At 45.6% G+C, this 13956-nt stretch overlaps 1 protein-coding gene across 1 annotated transcript in view; it reads left to right on the top strand.

Moving 5' to 3' along the window:
- Positions 1–13956, top strand: part of INCA1 (inhibitor of CDK, cyclin A1 interacting protein 1) — a 35564-nt gene that overhangs the window by 17729 nt on the left and 3879 nt on the right. The window contains exons 4-5 of the mRNA XM_084806894.1: positions 1279–1490; positions 8611–8791. Of these exons, the coding sequence (XP_084663020.1) occupies positions 1279–1490; positions 8611–8791 (393 nt within the window). The remainder of the gene's footprint in view (positions 1–1278; positions 1491–8610; positions 8792–13956) is intronic.

Below are 13956 nucleotides of genomic sequence, written 5' to 3'. Positions count from 1 at the left end.
ATCTCATGTTTGACCACCTCCAGCTTACCTCGATTCATTGATCTGACATTCCAGGTTCCTAAACAATATTGTTCTTTACAGCATCGGATTTTCTTTTCACCGCCAGACACATCCACAGCTGAGTGTCCTTTCGGCTTGGGCCCAGCCGCTTCACTCTTTCTGGCGCTACTTGGAAATACCCTCTGCTCTTCCCCAGTAGCATATTGGACACCTTCCGACCTGAGGGGCTCATCTTCCGGCGTCATCTCTTTTAGCCTTGTGATATGTTCCATGGGGTTTTCTTGGCAAGAATACTGGAGTGGGTTGCCATTTCCTTCTCCAGTGGACCACATTTTGTCAGAACTCTCTGCCATGACCTGTCCGTCTTGGGTGGCCCTGCACGGCATAGCTTATGGCTTCACTGAGTTACGCAAGCCCCTTCGCCACAACAAGGCAGTGATCCATGAAGGGGATACATGTTTACTCAGAAGTAAATCCAATTGAGTTTGATGGGACTTACTCCCAAATAAGTAAGGATCGCAGACTGAATTTCACACACTGAACTAGCTTAGCCTTCCACAACCTGGTGCCCTCTAGATGTGTTGGACTACAATTTGCAGCATCCTTGGAGTTGTTGTCCGGCACATCTGGAGGGCACCAGGTTGGGGAGAGCTGGGCTAGTCAAACATAACTGTGGCTGAAGGCCTTTCTAGTGTACTATATATTTATTTTGAATCGAAAACATTCAGAGTAGGGCTGTCACCAGACTAAAGAAATCTTAGTTGATTAACCATCTGAGTTTTAGTTGATTGCTCATTGATCAGTTTATTAATATCAGAAAAAGTGTTCATTCTTATGAAAAAAGCATACTTTTTAGGTTTTGAAGACAATGCATAGATGTGTCACAGCAAATATCACTTTAGATGAGGCACCCCTCCCCTTCACACACACAAAGGAGTTCCTCTTTTACGATGGCACATCTTGCCACTTGCAATTTTGATAAGTATGTGTAAGAAAAAAAATAATTGGTTTGAAGTTGTTGTTTTTACAACATTGCTGATTGATTAATTAAGGGCACCTTCTGAGTTGATTAAACTTTAGAGAGACCAAATATCAGTTGTAGGTGCTACAACATTCCAGGAATGGAAGTTTGTAAAAATCCTCCACACAGCCCAAATGGTGACTGAAGACATACCTCCAGCTTCGGCCATCTCTATGAACGTCTTTGTTATCATCATCATCATGAAAAGTAATGTCAGCTTATGAATCAATGTCGAACTTGTTTTCTTTACGCTTCAGACATCTGGCTGCGTAGCACAAAGACCTGCTGTGGCTGGGGAAAGCTCCTTCCCCTGGCCGATGATTTCAACCATGCAGAAACTTCCACCACCCAAGGAGCTGTGCCAGAGGAAGAAAAAGGGGCCAAAACGAAAAAGGCTTGACAATGTCAGAGACTTGTCAGTTCTTTATCATCTGGAGGAGCTGAAGAAAAGGCAAAGCAGCATAGATGAGTAGGAAACCAACTTGTCATAATAAATGGGAAACTCAGGACATACCCAGACTGTCTGCTTGTGGGGGTGGGGTGGAAATGATGTAGTTCAGTGGGAGGGATGTGCATATGTAGCAACCTGTTAAATCTCAGTTCTCTGGTGTGTTCTTAGGTATAGGTAAAGATAGCTTCAAACATTCTCTAAGAAAACGCTTAATCTGTATACCACAGAGCTGAAGCAGTTGGCTGAAGTCTGGGCTGCAGAAAAGCGGAGGACATACCTATGCATTCAAAAGCACAGACCAACAGGCTCTTTGCAATGTTATTAACTACGAAAGGACTGGACTGGAAAGTGTATTGCTGCTGTATGACTAGTCAGATTCCTCGCTTTTACTTACAAAATGGAGTATAGTCCAGGAACCCAAAATGTGATTGCTGGTTGCGTCTCTTCCCCACGCACGCACAGACTGTCTTTGCCTTCATCAGATATTCCACAGATGTAGAAATAGCGGCAGTTGGGATTATCAGTTAAAGAAGTGCAATTCCAAGCTGCATTATTTATTTTTTTTAAATCCCACTTTCCCACCAACAGTGGTGCTCCAGGCAGTGAACAATAATAAAATACAAGTTAAAAACAAAATTTTAATTAAAACAGAACATAAAACCAGATCCATAAATACACAATTAAAAACACAACAATAAAACAAATAGCACCCAATCAATTAAAACATATTTAGTTGTTGGCCAGGGGAGTTGCAGTGGTAGAAGAGACAAAGGAGACAGAGGCTAAGAGGTAAGTGGGCTGCAGGAAGCCCAGGGGGCTGCCCTTTATCCTTCTGAGTGGCCGTGAGCTCACCAGGTGCTTCTGAGAGCTCCAACTGAACTGGGGGTGTGTGGCCTGAGTACTCCCAGCAGCTGACTGGGCAGGAAGCTTCAGTCTGTTTCCCGCCTCCCAGCTGAGCAGAGCAGAGCAGAGCAAGCTGCTCCAGCTGGTCCAGGGACTACAGAAGCAAGCAAGTTCCCAGAGATTGAGCGACCAGAGCAAGCGGACAGGGGGAGCAAACAGGAGTTGGCCAGGGGAGTTCGGCAGGGGAGGTCAAGGGGGAGGTCCCTAACATGTTTTTTTCTTTTTTAACTAACTTTTTCCCATTTATTTGTCTTGTAACACACACTTCCACACCAGTGGGACTCTGCTTTTAACCTCTACTGAGTAGAGGAGCAGGCACAGGCTAGTCTAGAACAATCACAAAGCTAGACACAAAAAGGGAAAAGAGGCAATGGAAGGACAGGACTCTCCAGTGGTGGTGACCTGCAAGGTGCGTGCAGTGTTTGTTTTCTTGCCTGAGAACAACATGGCCTACACCTGCAACAAGTGCAAGTTGATCACGCTGCTGGAAGAAAAAGTAAGTGGGCTGGAGCGGCGACTGTCGACTATCCCGGGAATGAACACGAAGCGTTCTTGGACAGAATGGGGGAACTACAGCAGCAAAGGGAAGACCAGAAGCTTGAAGAGCAACAGCAAGATGAGGCAGAAGTGGGAAATGCTGAGGTGAGGAAAAATGCAGTAGAGGATACTCCTTGGAAAACAGTGACAGGAGAAGAAGAACTAGATGCCACTCTGCACCAGTGGAAGCAGTGGAGCTGTGGAACCGATTCCAGGTACTTGCGGATGAGACTGGAGGACAGCCTGCAGAGGAAGAATCATAGGGGAACCTACATGAGAGTGAGCAAGAGGTCGAAGGTCAGTCAAACAGAGGTGATGAAACCCAGGCCTACAACAAGAAGAAGAGTGGTAGTAGTAGGAGACTCCTGGCTGTGTGGGATCGAGACCCAAGTATGTCGCGAAGACCCGTGGACTCGCCAGGGATGTTGTCTCCAGGATGACGGATTAGAGACGTGACTGAAAGGTTGCCTGCACTCATAAAGCCCACTGACAGGTATCCCTTTCTTCTCATCCATGTGGGAACAAATGAAACCGCAAAGCGGAGCTACGAAGAAATCACGTCAGACTTTGAAGCTTTGGGAAGGAAACTCAAGAACTTTGGGGCCCAGATAGTTTTCTCATCCATCCTTCCAGTAGTTAGAAGAGGGATAGAAAGGGAACGAAAAATACTCCGGGTGAATGACTGGCTACTAAGGTGGTGCCGACAAGAGAGATTTGGATCCTGGGACCACGGGGTATGCTTCCTGGAAGATGGGCTGTTGGCAAGGGACGGGTTGCACCTCACAAAGGCTGGGAAGAATGTGTTTGGCCACAGCATGAAGAACTTCATCAGGAGGGCTTTAAACTGAATCCTACAGGGAAGGGAGATGTAAAGTTGGGGGTAACAATGGACGTAGGCGCATGCACTGCAATGGAGAGAACAGCTCTGATAGTGCCCAATAATAGTCTTCAGACACATGTAGGAAGAAAGCCAGACTATGAAGCACATGGTCTTCGATGTCTATATACTAATGCCCAGAAGATGGGAAACAAACAGAATGAACTTGAACTCTTAATACAGGAAGGAAATTATGACTTGATAGGTATAACTGAGACTTGGTGGGATGACTCTCATGACTGGAATACAGCACTTGAAGGATATAACTTGTTCAAAAAGAACAGGAGGAACAGAAAAGGAGGTTGCACTGTATGTGAAAAATACATATCTCTGCACAGATATACAGGAGGATGAGCTTGGTAGCCCCATCGAGAGCATCTGGATCAAAATAAATGGAGCAAAGAATAAAAGGAACCTGGTGGTCGGAGTCTAGTACCGGCCACCCAACCAAGGAGAAGACGAGGATGAAACTTTTGAAAAGCAAATAGCCAATGTTTTAATTAAGCATGATGCAGTAGTAATGGGGGACTTCAAGTTCCCCGATATTTGTTGGGAGACAAATTCTGCAAAACATGGCCCCTCCAGGAAATTCCTGACTTGTGTGGCAGATAACTTCCTCCTACAGAAAGTAGAGGAAGGAACTAGAGGATCGGCTATCCTTGACTTGATCCTAACCAACAGAGATGACTCAGTGGATCAAGTAGCAGTTACAGGAACTCTGGGGGAAAGCGACCATGTTGCACTTGAGTTCTTGGTTCTAAGGGAAGCAAAAGCCGAGTGTAGTCAAATGCGTACCCTGGATTTTAGGAAAGCTGATTTTAATAAACTCAGAACAATGATCAGTAAGGTCCCATGGCAAGTGACTCTAACGAGAAAAGGAGTCCAAGATGGGTGGGAGCTTTTAAAAAAGGAAATTCTCAAGGCACAATTACAAACCATTCCAACAAGAAGAAAAGGTGGAAGACAACAGAAGAAGCCAATGTGGCTTCACAAAAAGCTTAGGGATGACCTGAAAACAAAAAAGGACACATATAGGAAGTGGAAAGAAGGCCAAGTAACAACGGAAGAGTACAGGCAGGTAGCACAGAATTGCAGGGATGGTGTCAGGAAGGCTAAAGCTGAGAACGAGCTGAGGTTAGCAAGGGATGCTAAAAACAACAAAAAGGCTTTCTTCAGCTACATGCATAGTAAAAGGCAGAGGAAAGAAATGGTTGTTCAGCTATTAAATAAGGATGGCAAAATGATAACAGATGGCAAAGAAAAGGCAGAGGTGCTCAATTCCTACTTTGGCTCAGTCTTCTCCCAAAAGAGGGTCTATGACCCCCCTGGCAAAGGCAAAGTACAGGCTGAAGGGGCAGGATTGCAGCTTGAGATCGATAGGCATATGGTCAAGGAACACCTCATTACTTTGAATGAGTTCAAATCTCCAGGGCCAGATGAACTGCATCCTAGAGTAATAAAGGAACTGGCAGAAGAACTCTCAGAACCGCTGTCTATTCTCTTTGAGAAATCATGGAGGATGGGAGAAGTGCCAGATGACTGGAGGAGGGCTAATGTTGTCCCTATCTTCAAAGAGGGTAAAAAGGAGGAACCTGGGATCTACAGACCAGTCAGTCTGACATCAATCCCTGGGAAAATTCTGGAGCAGATGATAAAGCAATCCATCTGGAAGCACCTTGAAAACAATGCAGTGATGACTCCAAGGCAACATGGATTTGTCAAGAACAAGTCCTGCCAGATGAATCTGATCTCATTTTTTGAACAAGTCACCTCCCTTGTGGACTGTGGGAACGCTGTGGACATCATATACCTCGACTTCAGCAAAGCTTTCAACAAAGTGCCCCATGATATCCTGATGAGCAAACTAGCTCAAAGTGGGCTAGATGAAACAACGATCCGGTGGATCCACAGTTGGCTGCAGAATCGGACTCAAAGAGTGCTTATCAATGGGACCTTCTCAAACTGAGGAGAGGTAACGAGTGGGGTACCACAGGGCTCAGTCCTGGGCCCAGTGCTCTTCAACATTTTTATTAAGGACTTGGAGGAGGAGGTGCAGGGAATGCTGATCAGATGTGCCGATGACACAAAATTGGGTGGGATAGCTAATACTTTGGAAGACAGAAACAAAATTCAAAGTGATCTGGATAGACTGGAGCGCTGGGCAGAAAACAACAGAATGACATTTAATAGGGATAAATGCCAAGTTCTGCACCTAGGAAAAAGAAAACAAATGCGCAGTTACAAGATGGGGGATACGTGGCTCAACAGCATGACAAGCGAGAAGGATCTTGGAATTGTTGTCGATCACATGCTGAATATGAGCCAACAATGTGATGTGGCTGCCAAAAAGGCAAATGCTCTTTTGGGCTGCATTAATAGAAGCATAGCTTCCAAATCCTGGGAAGTACTAGTTCCCCTCTACTCAGTACTGGTTAGGCCTCATCTGGAGTACTGTGCCCAGTTCTGGGCACCACACTTTAAGAAGGATGTAGACAAGCTGGAGAGGGTTCAGAGGAGGGCAACAAAGATGATCAGGGGACTGGAAACAAAGCCCTATGAAGAGAGACTGAAAGAACTGGGCATGTTTAGCCTTGAGAAGAGAAGACTGAGGGGAGATATGATAGCACTCTTCAAGTACTTGAAAGGTTGTCACAGAGAGGAGGGCCAGGATCTCTTCTCGATCATCCCAGAGTGCAGGACACGGAATAATGGGCTCAAATTACAGGAAGCCAGATTCCGGCTGAACATCAGGAGAAACTTCCTGACTGTTAGAGCAATACGACAATGGAACCCATTCCCTAGGGAGGTGGTGGGCTCTCCCACATTGGAGACGTTCAAGACGAGGCTGGACAGCCATCCGTCAGGGATGCTCTGACTTGGATTCCTGCAGTGAGCAGGGGGTTGGACTCGATGGCCTTGTAGGCCCCTTCCAGCCCTACTATTCTATGATTCTATGATTCTATTTAACATATCCAATTCAGAAAAGATACAGGAATTTCTGACAAACAGATGGTCCAACAGTTCTGAAGGGCCTGATTCAATATCACTGCCTTACTTTAGAGTACATGATGAACATTCCTTACAAAATGTCTGTGTGCACCCAGGCTACTTGTGCCAGAAGAACTGCAGTCTGCACCTTACACAGGATACTCATCAAGGGATAACATCTGTATTGGTAGCTACCACCAGAATGGACCCCTGTGCTGAAGTCACAATTAAGGCCAAATCTGTTCTCCTTCATTCCTGTTCCCTGAGCTGTTAGACCTCTCCCAGCAAACAGTGCTTTAACTCTGAGGTATACAGATCCTACCATACCTAAGGACACAGCAGTAGCTATGGGCTGGGAAAGAGGGAACGTGCAGGTTTAAAAAGGTCAGCACTTGCTAAATGGAGGTGGGTCATATCTTTTCTTCTCAAGGCTAAACATGCCCAGTTCTTTCAATCTCTCTTCATAGGGCTTTGTTTCCAACAAAGATGATCAGGGGACTGGAAACAAAGCCCTATGAACAGAGATTGAAAGAACTGGGCATGTTTAGCCTTGAGAAGAGAAGACTGAGGGGAGATATGATAGCGCTCTTCAAGGACTTGAAAGGTTGTCACAGAGAGGAAGGCCAGGATCTCTTCTCGATCATCCCAGAGTGCAGGACACGGAATAATGGGCTCAAGTTACAGGAAGCCAGATTCCGGCTGAACATCAGGAAAAACGTCCTGACTGTCAGAGCAATATGACAATGGAACCAATTACCTGGGGAGGTGGTTCAAGCCACACTGGAGGCGTTCAAGACGAGGCTGGAGAGCCATTTGTCAGGGATGCTCTGACTTGGATTCCTGCACTGAGCAGGGGGTTGGACTCGATGGCCTTGTAGGCCCCTTCCAGCCCTACTATTCTATGATTCTATGATTCTATATGAACACAAGAAGCTCCCTTATTGGTCCATCTAGCCCAGTTTTGTCAGTGTTAATCTGCTGAAACTCTCCAGGATCTTGGGCACAGGGAGGTCTCACTTTTCACTTATCGGAGATCTTTCCTTGGGGATTGAGGCCAAGACCTTCCCGTATGCATTGGGGCAGGGGGCGCGGGCTGTAGCAGCCTTGCTGAAGTTCACCACTTCGTGGGATAAAGGTCTAGTTCAGTGCATGTAGACCAGTCTTCCTCAACCTGGTGCCCTCTGAATGTGTTGGACTACAACTCCCATCATCCCTCAGCCAGCATGGGCACATCTCGGGGGGACCAGGTTGGGGAAGACTGGTCTATATGCACCTATGTGGCACTGTATTGGCAAGGGGGGCTCCCCATACCTGAAGATTTGAAAATAAAATGTAACTTTAAATATATAAAACAGTACAGGTACAGAAGAAGGAATTGTGTTATTTATCTTCAGTTGTGTCATAGCCTCTGACCAATGAGTGTAGTTATCTATAATAATATTTTACCTATGTACTCTATCTTGTTTTTGTAAATTACTTTGGATACTCTGTGTGGTATGTGTGTGTGTATAACCAAACAAGCAAAGTGTGAGTGTGTATAAGCAAACAAGCAAAGTTTCTTGTATGCGTAGCATTCATTAGTGCAACAGATGCAGTAGCTGGAGTGAAAATTGTATTTTCCCAGGAACAAAATATTTCATTTTGAATGCTGAGAATATGTTACCCTGCAACCAAAGGCCCTCCCTTGATGAACAATGTCTGGATCCCATGTATCAGATGAGTAATAATAACCAAGCAATGATCATGTTTCGGGGGGCAAAAACAATCTGGGAAAAAAACTTACATGTCAGCATTCCAGTTTTTATAACTGCTATACCCACTTTCTGTTTAAAGGCTAAAGAAAGCTAAATGGGGTGTGTCGGTGCCCCAACCATTCTATGAAGGAGCAGTAGGGGCTGCTGACCAATTCACAAGAGCAGCATATCCTGTAGGTCCCCTGAGCCCATTCTCCACCCTGGGGATGGACCAACTCTGTGAAGAGCACTCAATCTTCAACAGACAGCATCATGTACAGGTAAGCTAGATTTATGAAGCAGTTTACAGGTGGAGAAAAATCAACACTGCAAGCTCCTTCCCACCCGGAAAACATGCTGTGATGCAGACACATTGCCTGCTGATGCCATCTGTCATTGAAAACATGACAGGGGGAGGGGAAATCTGCCTGCACCTCTTAAGTAGTTGTGACTACAGCAGAATCAAGGGCGGCAGCATCCTCTCTCTCTCTCTCCCAGGATGCCCAGTTGCCAGCTTCTTTAAACTATGAGAGAGGGCTAGACACCGCAGCCTCTTTCATGCTTCCACTCATATGAGCTGCTCTGTACTGAGAGAGACCAATGGGAAGGGAAGCAGAGAAGCATAAGGGAACTTTGAGTTAAAGGCAGCAGCTCATCAATGGATTGGCCAAGTCCAGGACATGAATGTGAGGCAGTTTGAGCCAACCAGGATCCAGTTAGAGCTGCCTGAGGAATACTAGAGGGAAGTTACAAGTGGAGGGATTCCTCTGCTTTCTTTAGGGTTCAATCTTATGCATGTTAGGACAGAGAAGTCCTATCGCTCCCAGTATTCCCCAGCCAGCATGACTGGCTGCCTGGGGAACGCTGGGAGCTTTGGATGTTTTTCTGTCTAAATGTACATAGGATTGTGCCTTTATGGCTAAAGGGAAAGATTTCTGCCCCTGGCTTAGAAGGATGTGAGTCCTCTGGGCTCTGCGGGTGCCACTCGCATTCACTCTGCTGTGTTATAGGGGTTCATCACATGGAGGCAGAAATCTGCTTCAATACTCCATCCAGTTTCATCGTGGGATTAGATCGGGCTCCTTTACACAGTTGTTTCTATCTCCGTTCCTTACCTTTTCACAGGATGGTTACTTTTCCACGAAAAGCCTTTACATGCACTGGGGGCATCACAAAATTTCCTCCATGGTTCCGGCCTCTTTCCCTCCCCTCGCAGATTACTGGTGGTCTGGTTGCGAATGACATGCAATGTGGGTGGACAGCAACCTCCACCGAACTGCCCAGACCCCGCCCCCAAAGGCACAGGCTTTCTAGTGAACTGCTGGAATGCCAGCATGCTGGCCATTCTGTGTTGTGGAGTAAGCAGCCGAAGTCCGGAGCAAAAATCAGTGCGTTGCATTTAGTCATGGCATGGTGGCATGGCAGCAAGCCAGCAGGTCAGTATACTGACATGCCCACCACCCCAACGTTACTGCCATTGTCATCATGACCGCACCCCCAGCAAAGCAAAACAACCACCCACAGCCACACACACACCATGGTTTCTTTGAGCTATGGGAGAGATACATGGGGAGGTCATGGCACTCCTGCTACGCAGGCTGAAAACATACTGCATTTTTTCCGTGTGGGGATAACATGGGATTGTTGTTGTTGTTTATTTGGACAGTTGCTTCCAACTCTTCGTGACTTCATGGACCAGCCCACGCCAGAGCTTCCTGTCGGCTGTCGCCACCCCCAGCTCCCCCAAGGTCGAGCCCGTCACCTCCAGAATATCATCCATCCACCTTGCCCTTGGTCGGCCCCTCTTCCTTTGGCCTTCCACTTTCCCTAGCATCAGCATCTTCTCCAGGGTGTCCTGTCTTCTCATTATGTGGCCAAAGTACTTCAGTTTTGCCTTTAATATCATTCCCTCAAGTGAGCAGTCTGGCTTTATTTCCTGGAGTATGGAATGGTTTGATTTTCTTGCAGTCCAAGGCACTCTCAGAATTTTCCTCCAGCACCACAGTTCAAAAGCATCTATCTTCCTTCGCTCAGCCTTCCTTACAGTCTAGCTCTCGCAGCCATAGGTTACTACGGGGAATACCATTGCTTGAACTATGCAGACCTTTGTTGTCAGTGTGATGTCTCTGCTCTTAACTATTTTATCAAGATTTGTCATTGCTGTCCTCCCAAGAAGTAAACGTCTTCTGATTTCCTGGCTGCAGTCAGCGTCTGCAGTAATCTTTGTGCCTAGAAAGACAAAGTCTGTCTCTGCCTCCATGTTTTCTCCCCCTATTTGCCAGTTATCAATCAAGCTGGTTGCCATAATCTTGGGTTTTTTTGAGGTTTAACTGTAACCCAGCTTTTGCACTTTCTTCTTTCACCTTCGTCGTGAGGTTCCTCAGCTCCTCCTTGCTTTCAGTCATCAAAGTGGTATCATCTGCATATCAGAGATTGTTAATGTTTCTTCCAGCAATTTTAACTCCAGCCTTGGCTTCAGCAAGCCCAGCATGTTGCATGATGTGTTCTGCATACAGGTTGAATAGGTAGGGTGAGAGTATACAACCCTGCCGTACTCCTTTCCCAATCTTAAACCAGTCCGTTTATCCGTGGTCTGTTCTTACCGTTGCTACTTGGTCGTTATACAGATTCCTCAGGAGGCAGACAAGATGACTTGGTATCCCCATACCACCAAGAACTTGCCGCAATTTGTTATGATCCACACAGTCAAAGGCTTTAGAATAGTCAATAAAACAGAAATAGATGTTTTTCTGAAACTCCCTGGCTTTTTCCATTATTCAGCGGATATTGGCAATTTGGTCTCTAGTTCCTCTGCCTTTTCTAAACTCAGCTTGTACATCTGGCAATTCTCGTTCCATGAATTGCTGGAGTCTACCTTGCAAGATCTTGAGCATTACCTTACTGGCATGTGGAATAAGTGCCACTGTTCGATAGTTTGAACATTCTTTGGTGCTTCCCTTTTTTGGTATGGGGATATAAGTTGATTTTTTCCAATCTGTTGGCCATTCTTGTGTTTTCCACATTTGCTGGCATATGGCATGCATCACCTTGACAGCATCATCTGGCAAGATTTTAAATAGTTCCGCTGGGATACCATCATCTCCTGCTGCCTTGTTATTAGCAATGCTTCTTAAGGCCCATTCAACCTCACTCTTCAGGATGTCTGGCTCCAGCTCACTGACCACACCGTCAAATCTATCCCCAATGTTGTTATCCTTCCTATACAGATCTTCCGTATATTCTTGCCACCTTTTCTTGATCTCTTCTGCTTCTGTTAGGTCCTTGCCATCTTTGTTTTTGATCATACCCATTTTTGCCTGGAATTTACCTCCGATGTTTCTAATTTTCTGGAAGAGGTCTCTTGTCCTTCCTATTCTATTATCTTCTTCCACTTCCGCGCATTGCTTGTTTAAAAATAATTCCTTCTCTCTTCTGGCTAACCTCTGGAATTTTGCAATTAATTGGGCATATCTCCTCCTATCACTGTTGCCTTTTGCTTTCCTTCTTTCCTGGGCTGCTTCCAGTGTCTCAGCAGACAGCCGTCTTGCCTTCTTGGTTTTTTCTTTGGGACGTTTTTTGTTGCCGCCTCCTGAACAATGTTGCAAACTTCTGTCCATAGTTCTTCTGGGACCCTATCTACTAAATCTAGTCCCTTAAATCTATTCTTCACCTCCACTGCATATTCATTAGGAATATTAGTGAGCTCATATCTAACTGATCTGTGGGTCTTCCCTATTCTCTTTAGTATGATTCTAAATTGTGCAATAAGAAGTTCGTGATCTGAACTACAATCAGCTCCAGGTCTTGTTTTTACCAACTGCATAGATGTCCGCCACCTTTGGCTACAAAGGATGTAGTCAATCTGATTTCAGTGTCAACCGCCTGGTGAAGTCCATGTATAAAGTCGTCTCTTAGGTTGTTGGAAGAGAGTGTTTGTTATGCATAGTGAGTTGTCTTGGCAAAATTCTATCAGCCTATGTCCTGCTTCATTTTGTTCTCCCAGACCATGCTCGCCTGTAATTCCAGGTGTCGTTTGACCACCCACCTTAGCATTCCAGTCTCCTGTAATGAAAATATCTTTTTTTGGCGTACTATCCAGTAGGTGCTGCAGATCCTCATAGAACTGATCTACTTTTGCTTCTTCAGCATCTGTGGTTGGGGCGTATATTTGGATCACTGTGATGTTAAATGGCTTACCCTGAATTCGAATTGAGATCATTGTCATTTTTTGGATTGTATCCAAGCACTGCTTTAGCCACTTTATTAATTATGAAGGCTACTCCATTTCTTCTGTGGTCCTCTTGTCCACAGTAGTAGATCTGGTGGTCATTTGATGTGAAGTGGCCCATTCCAGTCCATTTCAGTTCACTGACACCCAAATTGTCTATATTTAATCTTGACATCTCCCCAATAACCACATCCAATTTGCCCTGGCTCATAGATCTTACATTCTAGGTTCCTATGGTGTGTTGCCCCTTCATGGATCACTGCCTTGTTGTGGCGAAGGGGCTTGCGTAACTCAGTGAAGCCATAAGCTATGCCGTGCAGGGCCACCCAAGACGGACAGGTCATGGCAGAGAGTTCTGACAAAATGTGGTCCACTGGAGAAGGAAATGGCAACCCACTCCAGTATTCTTGCCAAGAAAACCCCATGGAACGTATCACAAGGCTAAAAGATATGACGCCGGAAGATGAGCCCCTCAGGTCGGAAGGTGTCCAATATGCTACTGGGGAAGAGCAGAGGGTATTTCCAAGTAGCGCCAGAAAGAGTGAAGCGGCTGGGCCCAAGCCGAAAGGACACTCAGCTGTGGATGTGTCTGGCGGTGAAAAGAAAATCCGATGCTGTAAAGAACAATATTGTTTAGGAACCTGGAATGTCAGATCAATGAATCAAGGTAAGCTGGAGGTGGTCAAACATGAGATGGCAAGATTGAACATCGACATCTTGGGAATCAGCGAACTAAAATGGACAGGCATGGGTGAATTTAATTCAGGTGACCATCATATCTACTATTGTGCGCAAGAATCCCTTAGAAGGAATGGAGTAGCACTCATAGTCAACAAAAGGGTGGGAAAAGCAGTACTGGGGTACAATCTTAAAAATGAAAGAATGATCTCAGTACGAATCCAAGGCAAACCATTCAATATCACAGTAATTCAAGTCTATGCCCCAACCACTGAGGACGAAGAAGCTGAGGTTGATCGGTTCTATGAAGACCTACAACACCTTCTAGAACTAACACCAAAAAAAGATGTCCTCTTCATCATAGGGGATTGGAATGCTAAAGTAGGAAGTCAAGAAATCACCGGGATAACAGGCAAGCATGGCCTTGGTGTACAAAATGAAGCAGGACAAAAGCTAATAGAGTTTTGCCAAGAGAACACGCTGATCATAGCAAACACTCTTTTCCAACAGCACAAGAGGCGACTCTACACATGGACGTCA

This window comes from Heloderma suspectum, chromosome 6 (assembly GCF_057233095.1).
Source record: "Heloderma suspectum isolate Gila_16-S chromosome 6, 16-S_ref, whole genome shotgun sequence".
Taxonomy (NCBI): domain Eukaryota; kingdom Metazoa; phylum Chordata; class Lepidosauria; order Squamata; family Helodermatidae; genus Heloderma; species Heloderma suspectum.
Note: the sequence above shows the minus strand (reverse complement) of the source record. Positions and strands in the feature narration are given on the sequence as shown.